At 40.8% G+C, this 22,913-nt stretch overlaps 3 protein-coding genes across 4 annotated transcripts; 2 read left to right on the top strand and 1 right to left on the bottom strand.

Annotated features, from left to right (window-relative positions):
- Positions 1 to 126: 126 nt before the first annotated feature.
- LOC110005813 (gap junction alpha-9 protein-like) lies at positions 127 to 6,151 on the top strand. Its single transcript, XM_020661096.3, has 2 exons — positions 127 to 1,515; positions 3,474 to 6,151. The coding sequence occupies exon 2, from the start codon at positions 3,491 to 3,493 to the stop codon at positions 4,985 to 4,987; it is 1,497 nt and encodes a 498-aa protein (XP_020516752.2). The 5' UTR covers positions 127 to 1,515; positions 3,474 to 3,490; the 3' UTR covers positions 4,988 to 6,151.
- On the bottom strand, positions 5,905 to 9,442 carry LOC136177167 (c-Myc-binding protein-like). Its single transcript, XM_065948531.1, has 5 exons — positions 9,283 to 9,442; positions 9,030 to 9,102; positions 8,855 to 8,903; positions 6,268 to 6,397; positions 5,905 to 6,164 (listed from the first exon to the last, which is right to left on the bottom strand). Exons 1-5 carry the CDS (start codon positions 9,295 to 9,297, stop codon positions 6,120 to 6,122), a joined length of 312 nt encoding a protein of 103 aa, XP_065804603.1. The 5' UTR covers positions 9,298 to 9,442; the 3' UTR covers positions 5,905 to 6,119.
- A 967-nt stretch (positions 9,443 to 10,409) lies between these two features.
- si:ch1073-513e17.1 (sialin) lies at positions 10,410 to 21,942 on the top strand. Of its 2 annotated transcripts, XM_065948530.1 has the most exons (12): positions 10,410 to 10,610; positions 11,444 to 11,598; positions 14,410 to 14,562; positions 15,253 to 15,470; positions 15,676 to 15,909; positions 16,011 to 16,185; positions 16,942 to 17,060; positions 17,518 to 17,679; positions 17,944 to 18,076; positions 18,764 to 18,911; positions 19,244 to 19,334; positions 20,091 to 21,942. In XM_065948530.1, the coding sequence occupies exons 3-12, from the start codon at positions 14,478 to 14,480 to the stop codon at positions 20,256 to 20,258; spliced, it is 1,533 nt and encodes a 510-aa protein (XP_065804602.1). In that variant the 5' UTR covers positions 10,410 to 10,610; positions 11,444 to 11,598; positions 14,410 to 14,477; the 3' UTR covers positions 20,259 to 21,942. The 2 variants fall into 2 exon arrangements, with proteins under 2 accessions (XP_065804602.1, XP_065804601.1); XM_065948529.1 differs by lacking the exon at positions 11,444 to 11,598.
- The last annotated feature ends 971 nt before the right edge of the window (positions 21,943 to 22,913 follow it).

A 22,913-nucleotide genomic window follows, 5' to 3' on the forward strand; every position in this document is an offset into this window, starting at 1 on the left:
GTCCATTTGTAAATAATGCTTTTAAGACTTAAAAGGTAGATTGAGGTTGTATTATCGTACTCGAACATTTTAAGAGCCAGGAGGAGTAATTCAGAGTTATGATGTCCATTAAGTGTTTCACTATCTCTGAAAAGTAGAGACCAGCACAGTTAAATTCAGTCCAGTCGCGCTCATTGATTTCCTTTTAATGGATCAGTAGCTGGAAGGAACAACTGAAATTAGAAACAGTGAATAAGCAACCATGTGTGAAATCGGACGCGCCCTATTGATCCGCATATTGAAGAAAAAAAACAAAAAAACATTGATTAAACGAGCACACAACGGCAGCACGAAGGGATGATGAGTTCTGTGTGGAGAAGCTTGTTTGAGCTGCAGCACAGATTAAAACAATAACATCACATCCTTAAAGGTCACATATCCTCCTCCTCTTCAACCAGTTTAAATAAGACCACGCCCCCTTTCTGGAAGGGCTGGGGTCGGCTCTGGCTTTCTCGCTCCAAGTCCTATTGTTTACGGTGAGAAGGCAGACTCAGAGGGCAGAACAAACACCTAGCTGTGGGAGTGTCACCCACCTGGGGGAGGGGTTACTGCCCTTTGTGATGTCATGAAGGGAAAATGTCCAAACGGCCTGTTTGAGCACACATTTTCTGAAAAGTGGAACAGGGAAAAGATGGAGAGGATGGACTTTTCTCATCATTGGGGGGTTTGTAGACAGATTAGGGACACATATTAGAGTTGGAGAAACATGGTGAAGTGTATTTTGCATAATATGTGACCTTTAAATGTAAACTTTCTACTGAATTAAATCATAAATGACCTTACTATATCATCAGATGTGAGGAAACATGCTCTGTTGAAGTGCTGGCTTCTGCGTTTCTGATTCCGGTTATAGACAAGAGAAAAGTAGGAGACCCCTCATAGAAACCAAACACAAGTGAAAGTGCTCATTGTTGTGGCTGCTGCTGAAATCAGTTTGAAACGAGTGTTGGGCAACTTTAGTAATATTAAATCATAGCATTGATCCACTGCAGAGGCTGTTCATTGTGTACATTTGACTCCCATCATAACAGGACAACCCCATTGCACCGTTTGTGACCTGTGAATTTAAAGGATCACACAAGTTCAGGGTCCTCTGAGTTCAACAGCAAACAGGCGTCGAACGATTGAATACTCTGCAACACATTTCACCCAATGATGACCTGCAGCGAGCTGGCAGTCGGTCCATCACACTGCTGCGAGGCGAATGGCAACGGAGCACGGCAACAGCATCGATTGTCCTCTCTCTGGTTATGACTTCTGAACAACTAAAGCCAGCAGGGATCATTTGTTTTTGTCCTGTTTTACCAACCGAGTGGACTACAAATATCTCCCTGGGGTGAACTTGTTTTTTTTAATCTTTTCTTTAAGGAGGAAAAAGGAGAATAAAATATGTGCTTGTAGGATTGTATTCAGAAGCTTCAGCAGCATCGTCGTAAAAAAGGCCTTCACTGACAAATTCCATATCAGAGATGAAAGGTGAGTTTCCTCCTTTTTAAATTAATTCATGACAATTATAGTCATTTAGTTTGGAAAGAAAGTCACAGCAAGCTTTATCTAGCAGCTAAACATTTATTAGTGTGAAGTGTGGTTCACATTTATTGGATTCTAATGGATTGTTTGATATGATGTGTAATGTGTCGCCAGAGACCCCTCAATGATGTCATACTTGACGCTGTATGATAAGAACTCTTTCATACCATCATTAGATTTGTACATAAATCCATAGGTGTGTAAGTGGGTAGGATTGTACAGAGCCCCTGAAGTCCCAAAAAGTAAAGCAAAAAAAACTTCTGTAGGATTGTGTACTAACCGAGAAAAAAACATTTTGCAGTTAAAAACATTCAGAGCAGTTGGATAAATATCTTGACCTTTTAACTACAGTGTAGAAATGTTCAAGTATCTGACTTTAAAAGTAATATCTCAAACATCACCATGAAGCATAACAAGCAGGTCCTCATGATGCAGTAACCAATGTATTGATTTAGTAATGTGTAGAGCCATTGTAGTGTTTGGTTGAGGTTGTATTATATAAGGCCGTTTACGTTTATCCACAGTTTGTCGTATGTAGAAGTTTAAAAACTAGTTTTATTGAAATGTTCATGTGTTGATGTGAAGAAGTGCAGAGTGGGGATAATACCTTGTAGAAGTTTTCACAAACAAAGAGTAGCACATGAACATTTAGTTTTCTACCTGTGGTTAGATTTTCGTCAGTATTTCCTGTAGACTTCACCTGCTTCTCTCTGCTTATTCAACAATTGTGAGGGCATTTTTAAAAATCAGGCACATATCAGTAATTGTTTGCTTAGCTACGAAAAACAACAACAAATTCAAATTCGATAAAACAGAAACGTGACCTTGCAACACCGGCGCATTTCTAGATCTGTCCACCTGAGGGCGCTGACGAGCACATTTCTTGTTTAGTTTGTTTCATGTTAACAAGAAACACAAGTCCAACTTGTGCTTAATCTCCAAACATTTATATCGTTCAGACTGAAATTCTTAGCACTGATCAAGCTCTTCACCTTATGATGCTCCAAGAGGAACTGATTTATTCTCATACTCCACACAAAGACAAACAGCCAGACTAATTCTCATTTTCATACTATTAAATCATATTTTACTGATTGAGTGATTTTACTTTAAAAGTGGGGCAGGAAATCTATGTCGCATGCCCTCGTTTATGCGTTGAAAGTCAATCAAGTGGTGTAGTGAAGGCTATACGCAGGTATACAGAGGATACGCACTTCTAAATCCCCTTTGATTCACACCAATGATTGACTGACAACATCTGTGGTATGCTGCATTTTCTTTTCTAGTATGGTGAAGAGATGACCCTCCGTCGTCCCTGCTCTGTCTCTAATTGGCTCATACGCACTTACTAAATATTCAACAGGAGTCTTACATGTCACTGTTTATAACAAAGGTAGATTATCCTCTGCTGGTTGGTCCAGATAAAAAAAAAAAAAAAGAGTATACCCACTTCTTTAGGCCCCACTACACCACGGTGTCAATCAATAAAATGCTCTGAATAACAAACAAACTCAGGCAGGGCTATCAACAGGAAGTCCTACACGTCTGTGGAGCTACATACCTGCGTGTGTTCTGCCTTTGCACGCATTTCAAAAGAGCAATGTCTTCCACAGGCTATATCTAGTGAGTGTGTCTGCACAGGATTGGCAGAGGCAGATTGTTTGATACCCTAACAATGACAACAATGCACTGCACCCCTCTCTCTAACACTCACTCACATGGACTTGTTCTACACTGTAAGCGAGGTAGAGTACACTTGTGTGTCATGGGGAGTAGCATTATATGTTTTTTCAGGTGCATAACTTTTAAGATCTTGCTAACTCTTTAAGTTTTTTTTAAAAGTACGTAGCTCTATGATTGGTAAGACTTTTAAATGTCAACTTTTTTTTTATCATTTGTTGTAGAAATGCCAAAGTAAAAAATGGGAGACTGGAACTTCCTCGGAGGGATATTGGAGGAGGTGCATATCCACTCCACCATGGTGGGAAAGATCTGGCTGACCATCCTGTTCATATTCCGGATGTTGGTCCTGGGCGTCGCAGCTGAGGACGTCTGGAATGACGAGCAGTCCGACTTCGTCTGCAACACGGACCAGCCCGGCTGCCGTAACGTCTGCTACGACCAGGCCTTCCCCATCTCCCTCATCCGCTACTGGGTGCTGCAGGTGATCTTTGTGTCCTCGCCCTCCCTGGTGTACATGGGACACGCCATCTACCAGCTGCGAGCTCTGGAGAAGGAGCGACACTGCAAGAAGGTGGCTCTGCGTCGGGAGCTGGAGGCGGTGGATGTGGAGCTGGCGGAGGCGCGGAGGAGGATCGAGAAGGAGATCAGGCAGCTGGAGCAGGGCAGGCTCAACAAAGCTCCACTGAGGGGCTCTCTGCTGTGTACTTACGTGGCCCACATTGTCACCCGCTCTGTGGTGGAGGTGAGCTTCATGATGGGTCAGTACGTCCTGTACGGACACCGCCTGCGGCCGCTTTACAAGTGTGAGAGGGAGCCGTGCCCAAATGTGGTGGACTGCTTTGTCTCCAGGCCGACAGAGAAAACGGTTTTCATGATGTTCATGCAAGTGATCGCCTGTATCTCCCTCTTCCTCAGCCTTCTTGAGATGATGCACCTGGGATTCAAAAAGATCAAGAAGGGCATCCTGAACTTCTACCCTCATCTGAAGGACGATATGGATGATTTATACGTCAGCAAGTCCAAAAAGAACTCAGTCGTGCATCAAGTGGGCATGGGAACAACTGTGAGTCGCAAGACTACAATCCCTACAGCCCCATGTGGGTACACATTACTGTTGGAGAAGCAGGGCAATGGACCTAACTACCCTCTTCTTAACGCCTCGTCTGCATTCGTCCCAATACAAGGAGACCCTAATGCACAACCGGAGAGTCACAAGGACATGAAGGAGGGAGTGCCGAGCCCCACGGAGCAGAACAGCAACTCCAACAACACGAGCAGCGACACGCGTTCTCCTCCTGCAGACAAACAGGAGGAGGCAGAGGAACTGTCCCAACATGAGGACATGGACTGTGGGAGGTCCGAGTATCCCACCCTCCCTGTAGCAGACACCTCCTCCTGTGCAACCGGCTTTCCGAGGAAGTCACGGAGGGTCAGTCCGCCGTGGAACTGCTCCACCCTGGTGGAGGGTAACGGCTCAGACAGCGGGGATTCGTACCACGGGAGAGACAGCATGAAGCTTCGGAGCAGCTGTGTCGGCCCCCGAGCGAGGATACTCTCTAAATCAGACATAAAGAGGCCGAGCAGGTCTCAGAGCCCGGACTCTGCAGGGGAGTTAAGCTCAGTGTCTCGACACAGCCGGGAGAGCAACAGCCCCACCACCTCGTCCCCAAAGCGCAAAGTGTCGGCAGGAAGCAGCGTCAGCAGCAGACGAGCCCCAACTGACCTGCAGATATAAACCAAAGACTGTCTGCTCGCCAGAGTGGAAACAGAAGCTCTCAATGAGACATGCATGTTACGCATTTCACTAAAAGAAATTCAAACAAGCTCACAGAAGCTTTGTTTTTGTTTGCTATGAAGATTAAGCTCTTGACACCAAAGAGCAGCCTTTTTCTAAACATATTTAAAAGAAAGCATAAATCCACTCCTTCATTTAGCTGGTGATCAGGGCACTACAGACTGTTATTTTCCTTTAGTTTCCACGTCTGTTGGACTTTTAATGATTTTGAAGTGTGCAGTAGCACTGTTTCAATGATTAGCAGGGAATGGAAAACAGGCTCACAGATCTATAAAGTTGTGTTAGGTCATGTAGTGTTGTTATGCAACAGGATACTTTTACATCACCTATAATGAAATAATTCAACCTCTCAATCTCAATCTTCTCCGGCAACATTCAACACTAAAATACTCTACTCTGTCTGTCACAATGGAAAATGAATGCTGAATATATCTCTGCCTAAAAGCGGCAACAGGGACAAGAATGTTCACTTTTAAAACGTGTCACATGTGAGACTTTAATTTCCCATCAGGCACATGAGCCACCTCTAATTGTTTTTGTACAAAAATGTGTTTTTTTTACGCAGTTTATATCAATTTAAATGTCTTAGGATGGGTCTACAGAAATATGTAATAGTTATTTAATTCAAGGTTTCTTCTTTTTGGGCCTTTTTTGTCCAATGTATGAGAGACAGGAAATGTTGAGAGGAGAGAGTCGGGGATGACGTGCAGAAAAGGGCCGAGGTCAGATTCAAACCCGCTATGACTGCTAGGCTATGGCAGCCCAATTATTTTCTTAATTTATTTAATTCAATGAAGTGGCTGAGTGTGTCACCAAAGTCAATTTAAAACATTAAGAGAAGGACTGATGCACAAAGCTGAAAAAAAAACTGTTTTTTATTTCTTAAGAAGCAAAAGTTGCTTTTCTGTTATATAACAAAAAATAACAGTGATTTTGTGTTAGCTGTACATCCCTTATATGTAATAAAACATCAACATATTCTTTAAAAAAAAAAAAAAAAAGTAATTTTCTTCATGTTTCACGTTGTTTTCTTTTTTAATTTCCCCATCATGCAAGACAAAACGTGTCCTTTCTACTCTGCTGCTCCATCCTCAGACGTCTGTTCATACTGCATCAGCTGGAAGGAGACATAAAGGCAGAGAGGTCAGAGGTTACACAATGAGACCCAAACACCAGCAGCTCTGGGTATCTGTGCATTTCAGCTGAAACACTAGGCTCACCCTGTTTCTCAGCTCTTTGTTCTCCTCCATGAGCAGGTTAAATTTCTGTTGTAGATCAGCCAGCTCCATGCGTAGAGTCTCAGTGTCTGCCGGCTCTGGACCAGCCGCTCCGAGGTGAAGCTTTATGAAACTGTGCCCGTGGTTAAGGTCCAACGTGTGCTCTCTCCATCATAGGACTACAGAAATCTGTCAGTTTAACAATGTCAGGTTGAGAGCGGTAAAGACTTAATCCAATCAGTTGATTGTATCTCTCTGGGGTCATTCATGTTAAGAAAAATTATCCCTTTAAACTTTATTTATGTGGACTTTTTGATAATCAATGTGTGAAGAATGACAGCAACATACCAAAGAACAAAAACCTAAAGCCTGGTTTACTTATAATAATGCCACTTTGTTTGGTTAGGTTATCTCCCAGTGGATTTCAGCATTCACTCTTTAGCCTCCTTTAAAGAAGAAATCAATGCTTGATTTGCTAAATGTCTTTCTATCCCTGAAGCTAGATAACATACATTTCTAATATTTTCAAAACACCTTCAAAGGGGAGTGAAGGTTAATACCCCCCGGTTGGTATGCCCCTCAGTGACGGCACAATGAGCAGTCTTATCTTCAGACTGTTGTGGCAGGAGAAACCTATCCCCGGTTTTTCTAATGTAGGCCATTGAGGAGATTTGTTGCAGCATTTAAAGGCTAAAATGTGTGTTGAGAAAGAGCTCTAAAGGGGAGAGGCGAAGGCTTTCCTATTATTGTTGCCAGGTTCACCTAAGTACAAGAGAGGCCACGATTCTCAGATGTATAATGTATTTAACTTTTTTAATTTCTTTTTAACCGGGAGAAAAAACTCAAGAGATTAGAAATCTCTTTTTTAAGAAATTCCTGGCCAAGACAAACAGCTAGCAGTCATTCTTACAAATATATTATCAGAAACATGAACATTGAAAGACATGAAATTACTAGATTAACAGCTCATTTTTGTAAAGAGCGACTTCATTTGTAAATGTATTACACTGAATGTCTACAGCCAGATGTTTCTGCCTCCAGCTCCTCTGACATCCACCTTAAAAGCATCAAATGAGAGCAGCTCATTAAGTTCCAGGTCTTTTGGTTATTTGTTCTAGGCAAAGGGAGCAGTAAACTTTAAAGCCATTCCCCCTAGTTCAGTTCTGATTTATGAAACAGACAGTAAGCAAAGGTCCAGGGACCAAAGATTATAATTTGCTGTAATCTTGTGATTGATGTAGGTCCAAAGGTGGAGGAAGTAGACCAAAAATAGATTTGTAGATAAGAATACACCAATGTTTAAGTCTTCGTATGGACAAAGAAGACCATGTGCACGTCCAACAAACAAAGAGGCATGCATGTATAAGACATCACTGTAGTCGTGTAGAGACACAAAAGTGGCAGAAACCGGTCTCTTTTTGGACTAAAAACAAACAAACAAGGATTACATGCCGAAATAAAAAGAAACAGTGTCAGTGTTAACCTTTTTAGAAACTGCAACATGTGAAAAGTAAAAGACTCCTCTATTAAAATACTGAAATATCTCTAGGTCGAAACAGCCTCGATCTGCGTACCCTGAGAAGTGAAGATTGTTATTTCTTATAGAACAAAGATTGGGAATTATGTGCTTTGCATTATGAAATGATGATCCAAAAAACATAATTTATGGCAGTGATTCCCAAAGTGGGACCAGTTGACCCTAGAGAGGGCCTGAGGTCATGACAGGGAGTGCGGGAAGACCAAATAAAAACAATGCACACCCTTTGCACTGCCAGCAATGCAGGACAGATTTTGTGAGAGGACTTCCAGGTAAACTTAAGGCTCACAACATCAACACCAGACAACTACTGATACTAAGATAAGACAATACGACGAGTCAAACCTCCTCCCTCGGTCACCTACTCTTTACAACGGTGAGTAGTGTGAGAGAGCAACACTCCTTCCTTTCACCACATCCTACCTGTGTGAACCATTTTTTAGCACAAATTTGCATTATTGCAAGACTGAAAGTATGATTCCTAAGATTTTCATATTTTTTTAAGGAGTGGTTCATCTTCAGAGTGAGGTAAAAAAAAAAAAAAAGAAGAGAAAACCAACAGCAATGACTGTTGTTACATCTGCAAAGTGATAAAGTTTCATGTTGCAGTGTCACTTTTGAGAGCTTCCTCTTTATAAGCCGCTTGATAAGATAAGATATACTTTATTCATCCCAGCAGGGAAATGTAGATGTTCCAGCAGCCAGCATACAAACACACAACACAACAAATATACACATACATATCCCACCCATACAAAAAACATGAGCCCACAATACATAACCAGGATATGGATGGTCCATGTGCATAAGTAGCTGTTACTCATAGATAACAGTACAAAATATGTTAATATATATGTTAATGTTAATCGATCAGTGTATGTTTATGTGTGGATGTGTATGGTAAGGGGTGGGAGGGGGCTGCCTTGAAAATATAGAAATCTGGCCCCTCCAGAAAAAGTTTGGGAGCCACTGTTTGAATATATTCAAATACTATCCCACCTGGTTTCATCCCAAAGCTCTAGAAAGCTGCACACATTAAAAAAAAAAGGATACTCCAGTGCATTGTTGGGTTTGTCATTTTCTTCATAAAGTGCCACTAAAACTGCAAAAGAAAAAGGACATTATGGTGACGCAGCACGCATAGATATCACAGAAAAGTAAGTGAATAGATGAGCTTTCACCAAAGACTGTAACTAACTGAATGTCTCTGTGCTGCTTCTTAACTCACCGCTTGTTATAGTGTCAAGAACCCCAGACTTCTCCAGGTATCTCCTGAATTGTTCCCGCTTTGATTCTGGGGCCTGAAACACAAGACAACACGTCAGACTTTGACACACAGCAAGCAGGTAGCGCAGGTCTAACAAGTCGCAGGGTTACGTTATTATTACGCTAACTAGCTGGCTAGTTAGCACATGCTACATTAGGGCAGTCTGAACTGAGTCAAAGTTGTAGTTTCCGGAAGTCCGTGAAGAATTACTTACTCTATAATGGGCCATGAGTGCGATGATGATAACTGTGTGATTGCTGGTCGGGCTGGAAATGGGACGGTTAACACGAACTCCTGTCAGCTTGGATGAGTTTGTTTCAGCCCACAACAACACAACACACAGGTGGAGATGTCGTTGCCATGACAACACATAAAATGGTCGTTACGGGAGTGTATTCATTTTTATTTTTTTTTGACCTGTGAAATAAAAACAAATAAAAGAAGAAGTACGAGTGACAAAAGTGTTACAATACTTTTATTTAACGATACGTTTTCGTTTTTTTTTTTTTGCAAATACTGACTGCCGCAACTTCGCTACAGAGCATGCGCAATGCTAGGACTGACGTGACAGCTGTGAAGTAGTTTTTTTTTTTATGTACGGTGGCTGTGAAGTGCAAAGCAAAATTACAAAGTGTTAAACACTTTTGCAAAATGTGAGACAAATTTACATTTTGAAAAACTTTTTTTTTTACATTTTATGAAACAAAATTTGCAAAACCAAAAACACTTATCAAAGACAAAACAAATTTACAAGATGTGAAACACTTTTACAATCGCTGAGACAAAGTTACAAAGAGGCAGAACACTTTTATCACTTCAGTCCCCAAACAAATTTACAAAAACGACAGAATCTTGACGGAAAGGGAATGTACCACGACAAACCAAAACAAACAAAACGACCCCCCCTCACTCGATCACTTCCGGGTCCACTTCTGACATTTGGTACATTCCCATTTTGTCAAGATTCTGTCGTTTGTAAATTAGTTTGGGGATTGTAAAATGTTTCACATCTTGTAATTTTGTTTTCTAAAAATGTAAAAAGGTTTTTCAAAATGTAAATTTGTCTCACATTTGTAATTTTGCTTTGCACTTATCAGCCACCGTACTTTTGGATTTAAAAAAAATAATAGAAAATGTTTATTTGATTTTTATTTATCTATATTTATCACATTTTTTAATACCAAACATATCTGAAGCAAGGAAACGATTTTTCTCACTGAAATGAGACACAAGTAAACAAAACAAAAAGGGCGGATCAGCCATTGGTCAGCTGGTGAAACGTCACTTCCTCAGTATTCGATTTATATAACATACGGATCGGCCTTACTCGATAGTTTACAACGAGGCGTAGCGAGTCGGATGTTTTGAAGATCTGCGTTTGAGTTTTCATGTTTTCATGTGACTCCGTTAGAGAAAAACAGAAACCCAGCTCTCTTGTTGTCTCGCCGGCTGTGATGTGACTCGAGTTTTGTGATCTTTTACGTTCAGAACAGCAAACCAAGCTACTTTAACCAGGTGTCTTCGTTTTAAGCACTTTACAAGGTAAGCTGCATTTGACAATAAAAGCCGTACAAGTTGTTTTTTTTAACAGTAATAACCTCGTTATAGCGATTACACTACAGGCGTATACATGCTGTAATGAAACAAGTGCAGGTACATGGATTATAAGTCTTGTGTTTTAACATTCATTGACGTGTGTAAGAGCTCAGTTTGTTTTTTATTTGATATTTTTTATACATGTCTCACACTTTGCTCATAACAGACACAAAGGCACTGATAACTGAATATATTAAACAAGCCAACATGTGTTATCCAGGTCAGATAATAGACAATCCACATCGACATATATATTCACCCGGTTGTATTACATTACATTACTTCCATTACCATTATCACTGCACAACGATTATACAAGGAAATAAGGAGCGCTGCAACTGAACAGGTGCAAGACAATCAGTAAACAAGTAAACAGTTTCATAATGTGTAATTGATGCACCTGTCAAAATAATAATAATCAGCTAATATGAGATTGTGTTATTAATGTTAGTTGAATTTCAACATGGATGATAGTTAAACCTACACAAGGCTGTATACAATTAAGTTGCCTCTTTTTCTGCCATTATAATTGAATGAATAGGATTTTCTGTGAGCCATTTAGAAACTAAAGGCTCTGAGCATTAGTGATGGACACTTTCTGTTATCTGTTACTGTTATGTATAAAAACACCAAGCAGTTATCTGCCGTTGTTATACAGCACCTATCATTAGGAACAGGTTTTAACGTTCACTGTCGGTGTTCATAATGAGACATTTTGTCACATTGCTAATTCAAGAACAAGCATTGACAAAACAAACATCTGCTTCTCTAATCTTCAGAAATAGGAGAACACTCAAAGTTGACTCAGTCCAGTTGACCCTCAACAGGAAAGCAGAAACGAGCGATGAAAAGTGCTTCAACCAGCCGTCAGAAAGGAGAAGTGGACTGTGCTGTGTTTTCACTTGCTGACAGGACTCATGTGGCAGTGGAAATAGTAGATGCTTTGTCATGAATACAAACATGCGATTCCACTTTGCGCAATATATGTGGGATGCACAATGTGTTGCTCAGCTTGTCAATATGTATTTCTGTAGCTAGAGTCCTAGAGCTGCACTGTCCCTGCATTCATTCAGCACTTTTTCTAAAAAACAAAAGATAAGGGTTATTAAATCAATTTTGAGAAGCCACAATTTTAGATTGAAGAGGCTTGAAATATAACTTATCGTTGAATCATCTTCTCAGTATCCCATGGTGAACGGTGCCAAAAGAAGACATCTGAAAAAGTCTCATTGACTTGTAAAGTTTTTGTACAGACTTTCTGACTTTTTTATTTTGATTAAACTCCAGTTTAATCAAAATAATGAAAATAATTTTTACTTGCTACCCTAATAATCAGAATCAGAAATACTTTTTTAATCCCAGAGAGAAATTCATTTGTTGCAGTTTCTTCAAACACAATATTGCAGTAGAAATATAGTTATATACAAATCAAATATTAATAAAATAGAATAGGAATGTAAGTAAGATATCAAGCAATAAGTACAAGAAATATTTACATGAATAAGAGTAAAGGTTAGAATACAGCTTAGTACCAAACATCTTAATATCAGTTTACTGTACAAAAGCGCTGACAGTGAGGACCATATGAACTACACGTTTTCAAGATTTTTTAAGATAAAGCATTTAAATCTCCCTCCTGAAATGGAAAACTTCCTGTCAGAATAGTCCTCTTTACTTATTTTAAATCTTTCAAATGATGTTTACAACATCCTCTCAAACACAGAAAAAAATGAAACAAGTAGAATATCCTCCAGCAAAAGTCTCAGATCCTCAACATTGTTTGAACAGAATGTGCTGTGCATTGATTGAGCTGACGTTATTCCCTCAGGCAGATCATTCACTGGTCTTAAGAATAATATTTCTGTTCAACTGAAGAGCTCGTGATTGGTTAAAAGTTCAGGAATAAATTCAGACGACAGATACAAATGTTCTTTGAAGTGTTGGCCAGTGTGATCTTAGAAATCAATGAGTGCTGATATTAATAAATCAGTGATGAATCCGGCCAGATGCTAATATAGATGTGTGTCAGACGGCTGATAGCTTCAGAGACGGACTCGGTTATGTGTGTCTGTAATAAACAAATCTCAAATGACACCATCGCTCTGATGAAGGAAACGAGACAAGCTAAAGGAAATACTCCAGATGTTGGACGCATGTAGCACACAATCAGATAAAGCAGTCGTTTCTTTTGCTATTCATTGTTGTTTTTCCGTCTCTTGTCGCTCTAACACGCGACGAAAACGAGTCAAAGTGTCTCTGTTGACTGATTTGTAGACCAAATCAGTCAACAGAGACTCAGTTATGTATCTTTTCTCTCTCTGTATCAGTTATGTATGTCTCACACATTTTTGTCCAACAACAACAACATCAGCGCTCTTTTCAAACAGTCACTCTCTCCCGTGTGTGTCCGGCATGTGCTGACAAAACCCTTTTTTGTGCAGAGGTTTCAGAGCTCTCAGTGATTGGTGCATGTAGGATCAAAGTTTTTGGGCAGCTGACACATTCCTTATAACTACTGAGTAGTGAAACTTTGACTGGACGGGTGGACATGTGATCGCTTCAGCCAGAAGTGTCGGCCTGCAGTGAAAATGTTGATGGTCGTTCACAGTCGGCGTATAACCGTTTATTGATGTGATAACCTCAAACCGGCTGCCTCACATGATCTTTGTGAGTTACTGGCTCGGTCATGCGATGATGTAACATGTTATATCTCTGCTGACGGGAGAAACTCTCAACCTGATGATGGGTGTCACAAAGTGTGACTCACCTCTAACCACCAAAAACTCATCAGAATCAAAACTGTAAACAAGAATCGTTCCCTCGGTCTTTAGTAGAGAAATAAAAACATCCTCCGGCCTGCAGCATCTTGAGTCTCTGCAGATCAGAAACAAACAGCCACACGATGGATGAGAAGTGAAACTGTAACTCCATTTTTTTTTTTAAATCCAAACCTCAAAACTTTTCACTTCAATGAATAAATCGGCTTTATGTGCAGTTTGTCACATGTGGATGTCGGATTAGCAGTGTATGAAAAAATAATAATAGCCAAAGAGAAAACCTAAAACGAAGAGCAAACACAACCATAGAATAATGAACTCTGAGTCCTTTCTCTTTATATGATAAACCACGAGAATTTGTAGATCAGTGCGGACACGAAGACGAGTTCTGTGCGTTCAATCAGAGCTGCTGCTGAAGATCATCTCCATGAACGAGTCATCTTTGTGCTCGTTAAATTACTTATTTATGGTTTATTTATTCAGGACAGACACAATATACATGACTGGAAACAGACATCCAGTGCAAGTAACAGTGCGGGTTAATTGCGGGGGGGGAAAAAAGTCTTCATTTGTAACTTATAAAGTCATTTTATGGATTCAGAATTATTGCTTTGTTCAACCAAAAGTTTCAAATAGATTGTTTTTTAAAGTTTGTTGTCTTGCCTTCAGCGTCCGTCCTGACTATTCAGACGCTGACTTTTTAAAACTTTGTTGACACTTTAAATGAAGGTCACAGTATTCACCATTAGTTGCTTATGAGCATGTTAATTCGTAGCATACTGGCTGATTATATTATATCATTATCATACAGATCGGACGGTAGGCTGACAGGGTTTCGATGACATCATATGTCAGTTGTTGTCTCACTTCTCTTTGTACCTTTTTTTTCTGTCGTGTTTATCTCACTTCCTCCTTGTTGTGTTTCTGTTTGTGTTTCATCTGATCACTTCACTCTGTCTCACTCGCAGGTTTCCCACAGAGACCATGGCTCTGTGACGTCATTTCACCAACTTAGTTTTTAACGTGTGGAAGTGCCATGGCCCCGCCGAATGGCTACTCCATCAACTCCAGCCCTGTGGATGAGAGCGAGGACGGGGAACCCCTCATCGAGAGGGATGCAGGTGTGTTTGACTTTGTTACAGGTTACTATAAACTCTCTACATAAATATATATTTCTTGTTTTTATTTGGCGGGGACAGATGCAGTACACATGGAGAACTGAACCACAGCATTTATAGCTAATGCAAATTACCAATGCCTGTCCTTGAAAAGGCCTCACAGATACACCAATGCCTATACATGCATACACACACCCACATACACATGCACAAATACACACACATACTGTACATAAACAGTATATACATCCATACACGGAAAGAAATGCATACATACGTCGGCATCAACTTCATATTTCTATTTCTATAAGAGCCTTTAGGTCAAAATGTCTTTAAGATTATAACAGCATTTCAGTCAGGTGTGTCCAAACATTTGACTGGTTCTGTATATTTCTGGAGCAGTGTGAGCTCTATCACGGGTCGGTGTCTCTGGTTGCTCAGCACTTTTGTTTTAACTGGAGGTTGTCAACACATCAGCTCTTCTCTGGTTAAAGATCATGTAAACTCTCAAAGAGGAAAACTGACCAACAAATGGATGCAGTTAAACTGATGCTGCTGTGACATCAAAATGCTGCTGACACAAAGTGAAAGAAAGACAAACTGGGATAGACCTAACCTGGAGATGACCCTTGAACTGCTCACAGAATAGAGTCGATTAAATATAAATGATTAATGTGATCCCTCTGTGATCAGTTCCTTCACAGTGCTGCTCGGCTCGGCTCAACCTGGCCTTCCTCATGTTTTTGGGGTTCGCTGTAGTCTACGGTCTGCGGGTCAACCTCAGTGTTGCCATGGTAGCCATGGTGAACGTCACCGATCCCAAACCGGCCCCCAACAGCTCCATAGTCCACGCTTGTCCTCTGCCAGCGGGGATGGACAACACCAGTGATACTTTCTCACAACCTGACGGGGTAAAAGGAGCTCAAAGCATTTATTCCACTGTGTAAAGATCAAAACAACAATTGGTTGACAATGTAAACAAATCATTAATATTCCCTTATTACATTTATTATTCAGATAAGCAACTGTCAGAGGAGCTTGGTGAACAAGTTGCTTTGTCAGATGCCGTATCTGTAATTTTTGTTTTGTTGCTCTAAAATGGTTCATCTGCTGCAGATCCCTCAGTACCCGTGGGACTCAGAGACTCAGGGTTGGCTGCTGGGAGCTTTCTTCTTCGGATACCTGTGCACACAGATCCCGGGGGGGTACCTGTCTGGTCACTACGGGGGGAGACTCTTCTTTGGTTTGGGGGTGCTGGGCACGGCTGTCCTCACGCTGCTCACTCCTCTGGCCGCCCAGATGGGGATCTACTGGCTGTTTGCACTGAGAGCTCTGGAGGGCTTTGGAGAGGTACGCTGTGCAGTTTGAAGTTGTTCAGTGATAAATCACTCAAAGATGCAAAGCTTAAAAACAAGCTCTCTACCTGTCTGACCCGTGCACTTTCCCTTCAGGGTGTGACGTTCCCCACCATGATGGCGATGTGGGCCCGATGGGCTCCCCCTCTCGAGCGCTCACGCCTGATGACCCTGTCCGGCTCTGGGGCAAACTTCGGGGCCTTTTTGTCTCTGCCTCTCACCGGCTACATCTGTGAAACTTTAGGCTGGCCGGCTGTCTTCTACCTCTGTGGTGAGGGACATGCACGCACACACACACACACACACACACACACACACACACACACACACACACACACACACACACACACACACACACACACACACACACACACACACACAGAAACACCATCACACGTTAATACACACATCATAATGGAGGTCGGTCTCCCACAGGAATGATGCCAGGGGTTGTAAATGCTATTGTGAATTTCCAGTTAAGACTTTCAACTAACACTGTTCCTTTAATTATTCATAACCATGTCAAATAACATCTTTCCTCTCTCTCTCTCTCTCTCTCTCGCACTCTCTCTCTCTCTGTCTCTCTCTCTCTCTCTATCTCTCTGTCTCTCTCTCTCTGTCTCTCTCTCTCTCTCTCTCTCTCTGTCTCTCTCTCTCTCGCTCTCTCTCTCTGTCTCTCTCTCTCTCTCTGTCTCTCTCTCTCTCTCTATCTCTCTGTCTCTATCTCTCTGTCTCTCTCTCTCTCTGTCTCTCTCTCTCTCTCTGTCTCTCTCTCTCTCTCTCTATCTCTCTGTCTCTATCTCTCTGTCTCTCTCTCTCTCTCTCTCGCTCTCTCTCTCTGTCTCTCTGTCTCTCTCTCTCTCTCTATCTCTCTGTCTCTATCTCTCTCTCTCGCTCTCTCTCTCTGTCTCTCTCTCTCTCTCTCTCTCTCTGTCTCTCTCTCTCTCTCTGTCTCTCTCTCTCTCTCTCTCTCTCTCTCTCGCGCGCTCTCTCTCTCTCTCTCTCGCTCTCTCTCTCTATCTTTCAGGTAGTGCTGGGTGTCTCTGGGCATTTTTTTGGTTTGTTTTTGTGTCAGATGACCCTCGCACACATCGTCGAATCAGCGAAGAAGAGAAGGATTACATCATAAGCTCCATTGGACCTCAGGTGAACATCAACCACTCAAAAAACAACAAAATATCAATCTTTTATTTCTCAGTTTTGCTCAAGTTTACAGTTTCCTCTATTATAGCTACAAAAAAAAAATAAGTTTTAGTTATTACAGATACAAAAAATAAAATTTAAAAAAGAAACACTGACACCTAGTGTTTAAAATGGGTACTGCAGTCCAAGTTTAAGATTTTGAAGAGAGCTGTCTCCCCCTCCTCTCTAGAGTTGATGCTCACGCAGGTTGCCATGTGGTGGACACTGAAGCTTCGGTGTTTAGCCAGCTCTGCATCGGTCTGTAAACCTTTCTGCGTTGGGCATTTAAAATAACTACATAGATATAATATTTTTCTCAGATGGTCCCGTTTGCTTTTGTAAGTTGTCTGGAGTTTCCAGTGTTCATTTCAGTCTGTTTCATATGATTGTCTTATGACATTCATTCGTTGTGTAACCACAGGGTACAGGTCATGGCTGGTCCGTGCCCCTGCTGCCCATACTGCTGTCGGTCCCCATGTGGGCCATCATCATCTGCCAGATGTGCTCAAACTGGTCCTACTACACGCTGCTCACCTCACTGCCCACCTACATGAACAACATCCTGCACTTTGACCTCAAATCTGTGAGCAAAAGACTTTCTTCTTCCACTTTTTCCCGTCAAAATCTTTTGATTGTCTGCGTTCTCATCACTCAGTGTGCTGACTGTGTTCACGGCGTCTTTTTGAGAGGGCGCTGACTGTACTCTGCTTACTTCAGCATTTTACAACTGGACGGGGATTATTAACCTGTAATCATCATTACATTGTTATCTGACTCTACTCCCCCTCCTCTCTCTCTCTCTCTCTCTCTCTCTCTCTCTCTCTCTCTCTCTCTCTGTCTCATCCAGAATGGTTTCCTGTCCGCTCTGCCGTACCTCGGGGCCTGGATTGCTTCCACGCTGTCGGGTATCTTAGCGGACAGCCTCATCGAGAGGAAAGTGTTCAGCGTCACCACCGTACGAAAGATTTTCACACTCGCAGGTCAGGAAGAGTTTCCTCTAAGATCCTCTTTGTGTTGGTCGTGTGTTGTGGTGTAATGGTGCCTGAAGAAGTGGCTACAGAGGAGTCACAGTACGATGTCAGTATGACATGAGCCAGCCTTGGGCTTCAAAACATTTATAAAATTGTCCAGCCGATACAGTGTGGTGGGTTTGAGTTTGCACACGGCACAAAGTCTCACACGGCGCACGTTGTAATGCAGCGATGTCGTCTCATCTGGATTCAGATTGTTGGAGATCGTTCAGGAAATACAAACACGTGACATCCCAAGTATTTTATGTTTCACTCACTGTTACAACTTCATATTAATAATATGGCTGTCTAGCGATTAAAACATTTAATTGTGATTAATCGCTTAATTTCAAAAGATAATCCCATTTAATCACGTCAGAAATTAAATTATTTCACATTAAAAATAAAAATAGTGAGGCTTTTATTTTTAATTGTTGTACTGTCTTAAGCTGAGAGTACTTTACTTGCTGTTTGAATTCTATCCTGCTTTTATTTTGAAATAAATGAAGGCCCTTCTGGTAGATTAAAGGTTAAGATATTAACTGACCCTTAAAAAATGAATGCATTCATGCTGACAGCCTAAATTAAAAGACAAAGATAAGGAGTGATGTTTGCTCAGAGTGTCGGGGTATTTGAACATCCAGCTCCTCTCTGCAGGTGTGTTGCCAGGCGCAGCCTTCCTCGTGGCTGTGGGTTACTCCGGCTGCAGCCACATCCTCACCATCACCTTCCTCACCCTCTCCACGACCATCGGAGGAACCATGGCCTGTGGAGTCTACATCAACCAGATAGACATCGCTCCTCGGTGGGTGTCAACATGCAAACAGTTTCAGTTATTAAGATTTACTCGCTCAACAAACAATCAGTGTTTGTGTCTTCAGTGGAGCATCCTCTTACAAGTTGCTTTCATGATATGTGTGGTGAGGTCCTCTTCCTCAGTCCTTTTTATTTATAACATTTTTATAGGTACAGCCATTGTAATGTGTTAATTAAATGCAATAACTTTCATTATTGAATGGATAGCAGGACATTAACGGCTGATGACTTTCACGTTCTTGCTCTTTTATTGTTGTTTGTACAACAAAATATACAACAATATATCCTGAAGAATGTGTGTTTACCTTTTCCCTCCTGCAGGTATGCAGGATTTCTTCTGGGAATCACAAACACATTCGGGACCATCCCTGGAGTCTTGGCACCCATTGTTACAGGATACTTTACTGAGGAGGTAAGTCTCTAAAGATGTAAATACTGGTTCAGGCACATATAAAGGAGAGTAACAAAACAGCAAACAGTCCTAAACATCCTTATATTCATTAAATTAGTTTTAGTCCTAACATATTTTTCATATATATATATATATATAACATATATTATGCGCCTCTTTTTCAGAAAGTTTAAATAAGTCTCAGTCTCAAAAAAAATGTCTGAAGTTTCTTGTTCTAAATCCACTCTGATCCTGTATTTGATCATGTCTATAAACCCCTCTATTTCAGCCCTGCTCAGAACAGGCTGTTTCTGTGTCTGTACCTTTAAATATGTAAATGAGCTGTGTCTGACCACGCCCCCTCTCTGGAAGGGCTTGGGTGACTCAGGCTTTCTCGCTCCATGCCCTATTGTTTACGGTGAGAAGGCAGACTCAGAGGGCAGAACAAACACCTAGCTGTGGGAGGGGTTACTGCCCTTTGTGATGTCATGCAGGGAAAATCTCCAAACGGCCTGTTCGCGCACACATTTTATGAAAAGTGGAGCAGGAAAAAGACGCAGAGCATGGACTTTTCTCATCATTGAGGGGGTTTATAGACAGACTGGGGACACATATTAGTGTTAGAGAAAAATTGGGGTTTTTTTGCATCATATGTGACCTTTAAGATGACTTTCACTCTCTCCAAACACAGACTCCCACTAGTTATGGAAACAAAATATGATTCGATAACTGACCAATAAAGTCATCATCTACTTTTTGTTCTTCTGCTTCCTCTAGCACACCCTGGCAGGCTGGAGGATGGTCTTCTGGCTGGCAGCCGGGCTCAACGTCGGGGGGGCCTTAGTCTACACGTTGTTCGGTACCGGAAAGATCCAGCCGTGGGCCGTCACAGAAGAGGAGGCAACCGAGGTGGAGAAAAACAGGAGCACATCCATCGTCACATAAAACAGAAATATGCAGACGAGTACATTCAACGAACACATAAACTCAAGAAGCTGATGATGCACAGCTGAAAGACTTTCAAAAGGTTGGCGGACCTTGAATAGATGTACAAATTCTAGGGATACGTGCAGCATCCGCAGCCTGCACACATGGCATGTGTATTTTTTTTTATTCTGTCATTGGACCAGGCTTGTTCAAGCATTACTGAATAACTGAAAACAGACAATTTTTTATAGCGTTTGCTGTTTCTTTTTTTTAAAATCAAAACGCCTCTACTGTTGTGGAGTTTAAACTATGTCTGCTTTTGTAGAAAATATTTGAACTGGTTTTAAATGAATTCCAGATATGAGCAGTTTTACCTTTTGAAAGCAGGAAACTTTCAGAGAGAACAGCACATTGACGTTCGTTATTGCTACATCAAAGACGGATTGAATATTTGCTAACATGCATCAACGTCTGCTGGATATTCACAACCTCTATCAATCTGAAATAGTCCTTGTTTTTACTCTTGTTGTCTTTACTGTTTGTTAGTACGACTGGGACAAAGTCTGAGCCATTGGACCCCGCGTGCCAAAGATCTCATGGGGGGGCACGAGGCTCTGTCTGCTCTGAGGTCATCAAAACTAGATTTGCACATATTAACTGAATAATGCGGCGGAGTATAAGGGCCACCTTTTTTAAAGAAATTCCCCTAAAGATTAAATTTCAAGATTAAAGTTTTACATTTATTATATTAATTTAGTAATTCCATTTAAATTAGGCTATGGTTAAAAATTTTATCCTGAAAGGTTGTATCAGAAGAGCAGCCTGTCGTAAATGTACGACTTTCTTCTCTTACAACTTTATTCTCATAAATGTCAGATTTTTTCCCCCTTTAATGTGGCCCTAATACTCCTTCGTAAAGAAATTATAACACGCTGACTGAATAGTTCATCCAAAGCTCTGTAGCTAACTCAAAAAATATCTGGCTCCTTAGTCCGTCACACCTCTTGTTCAGGTTGTAGTGAAAACAATTACACTTCACATTCATTCTTGACAGCAGAAGACTTATGCTGAATCTCAGGTGAGACCAAAACAACAAACAACAACGTTTTGTTTTGTAACCGTAACAAGCTGGGACTGATGTTTTTTTGTTTGTTTGTTTTTTATGAACAAACTTTCCAGCTTTATCTTGTTTTCTAACGACTTCTCGACCGTCTTGTGGGACCAAAAGAAGCACTTTAAACACACAGAAACCAAAAAGCCTTACGCTTGATAACGGTGCCAGTATATCACAATAAATCATCTCATTTAGTGTTTTATCCAATCTTTTCACTCAGAAGACCAAAGCACTTTCAACTGCCAGGATTTGAATACTGACTTATTTTTGTGTTTCTATGAACGATGTGGATGTGCCGTGTTGTAATAGTTTCACTGCCGGTTTTTAAAGTTCCTTATCTGTTATGATTGTTGTTGTTTTTTTTACAGCGACACTTTAAAACAAACATCGCACACATTCTCGTCAGCTCATGTCAAAGTGCACTGTGATCGTAAACTCATGAAGTTTTTTAAACGGATGCAATAATGTATTTACCTCTCTGTGCTTTGAGGATGTGTGATGTGCTACAAACGTGTAAAAATATATTTGTGTAATACTTTGTATTGTACAGTGAAATGAATCAAGTTTGTTAAACTTTGAAGACCAAAAGTGTTCGAGTCATTTGTTACTTTTTTTTTTAGATTTATTTTATCCAACTCTTTGTGTTTTTTTAAATCCATGAGTTGTATTCCTGGAGTTTGTTGTTCTGCAATTTCTTAATGATTTAATATTAAAAGGGCTTAGCATAGGCTAGGAAATGTTTACTAGTTAACTAGTTGTAGCTAAAATGTCAATTAGTCACACTAGGGGGAGCAGTTTTACGTTTACTAGTAAAGCCCCGTACAGTTTACAAGTAAAAGAATAAGTGTCTCAATGTCCACTAGTTAAAATAGTAGGTATCTTTTTGGCCTCTGCAGCAGCTGCCCCTTGCCCAGCAGCCCCTCCTGGCCCATCACCCAAAAAACTGGTGCAAATTCTGCCTTCGCCAGAGTGATCTCAAAACATTGAAAATGTGCCAAAAATGCAGTGCATATACAGATCATGCCATTACTACCTGCCTCGCATGCAGGCATGTAAATGAGGTCTTATTGGCCTTAAATCTCAAATGGAATAAAAAAAATGGTGCTAATGTGTTTGAATAAAGTTGTAACTAAAGGTGTAACACAGAATTGGGTTTAAAAATCCACTATTCTTTAAATTACAGTCAAACCGGACGGGGTCAATTTGACCCCGGAGGGCAGCAGGTGTTATTATTTGCTGCCATTCAAAAAATTCAAATGAGTCAAAATGATATAAATTCAAAATATTTTTTTTTCCACTCAAAAAAAGGGTACACTTTTATGTTAACAAGGTCTATTGGCCCAAAATTAAAAAAATATATATATATTAAAAAAAGGGAAAATGTGTGGTAATGGGTTGGACTGAAGTCAGACTAAAGGTGTAACACAGAATTTAATTAATTAATTTATAACTAACAGTTTTTAGGCTGCTCCGGATACTAAATGTGTCTTTACAGCCACTAGATGGCGTAAAAAACTAAGTATAAGTTACCTCTGGCCTTTAAGAGAAAATAACCTTTA

This window comes from Labrus bergylta, chromosome 19, assembly GCF_963930695.1.
Source record: "Labrus bergylta chromosome 19, fLabBer1.1, whole genome shotgun sequence".
In the NCBI taxonomy this organism is placed as follows: Eukaryota; Metazoa; Chordata; class Actinopteri; order Labriformes; family Labridae; genus Labrus; species Labrus bergylta.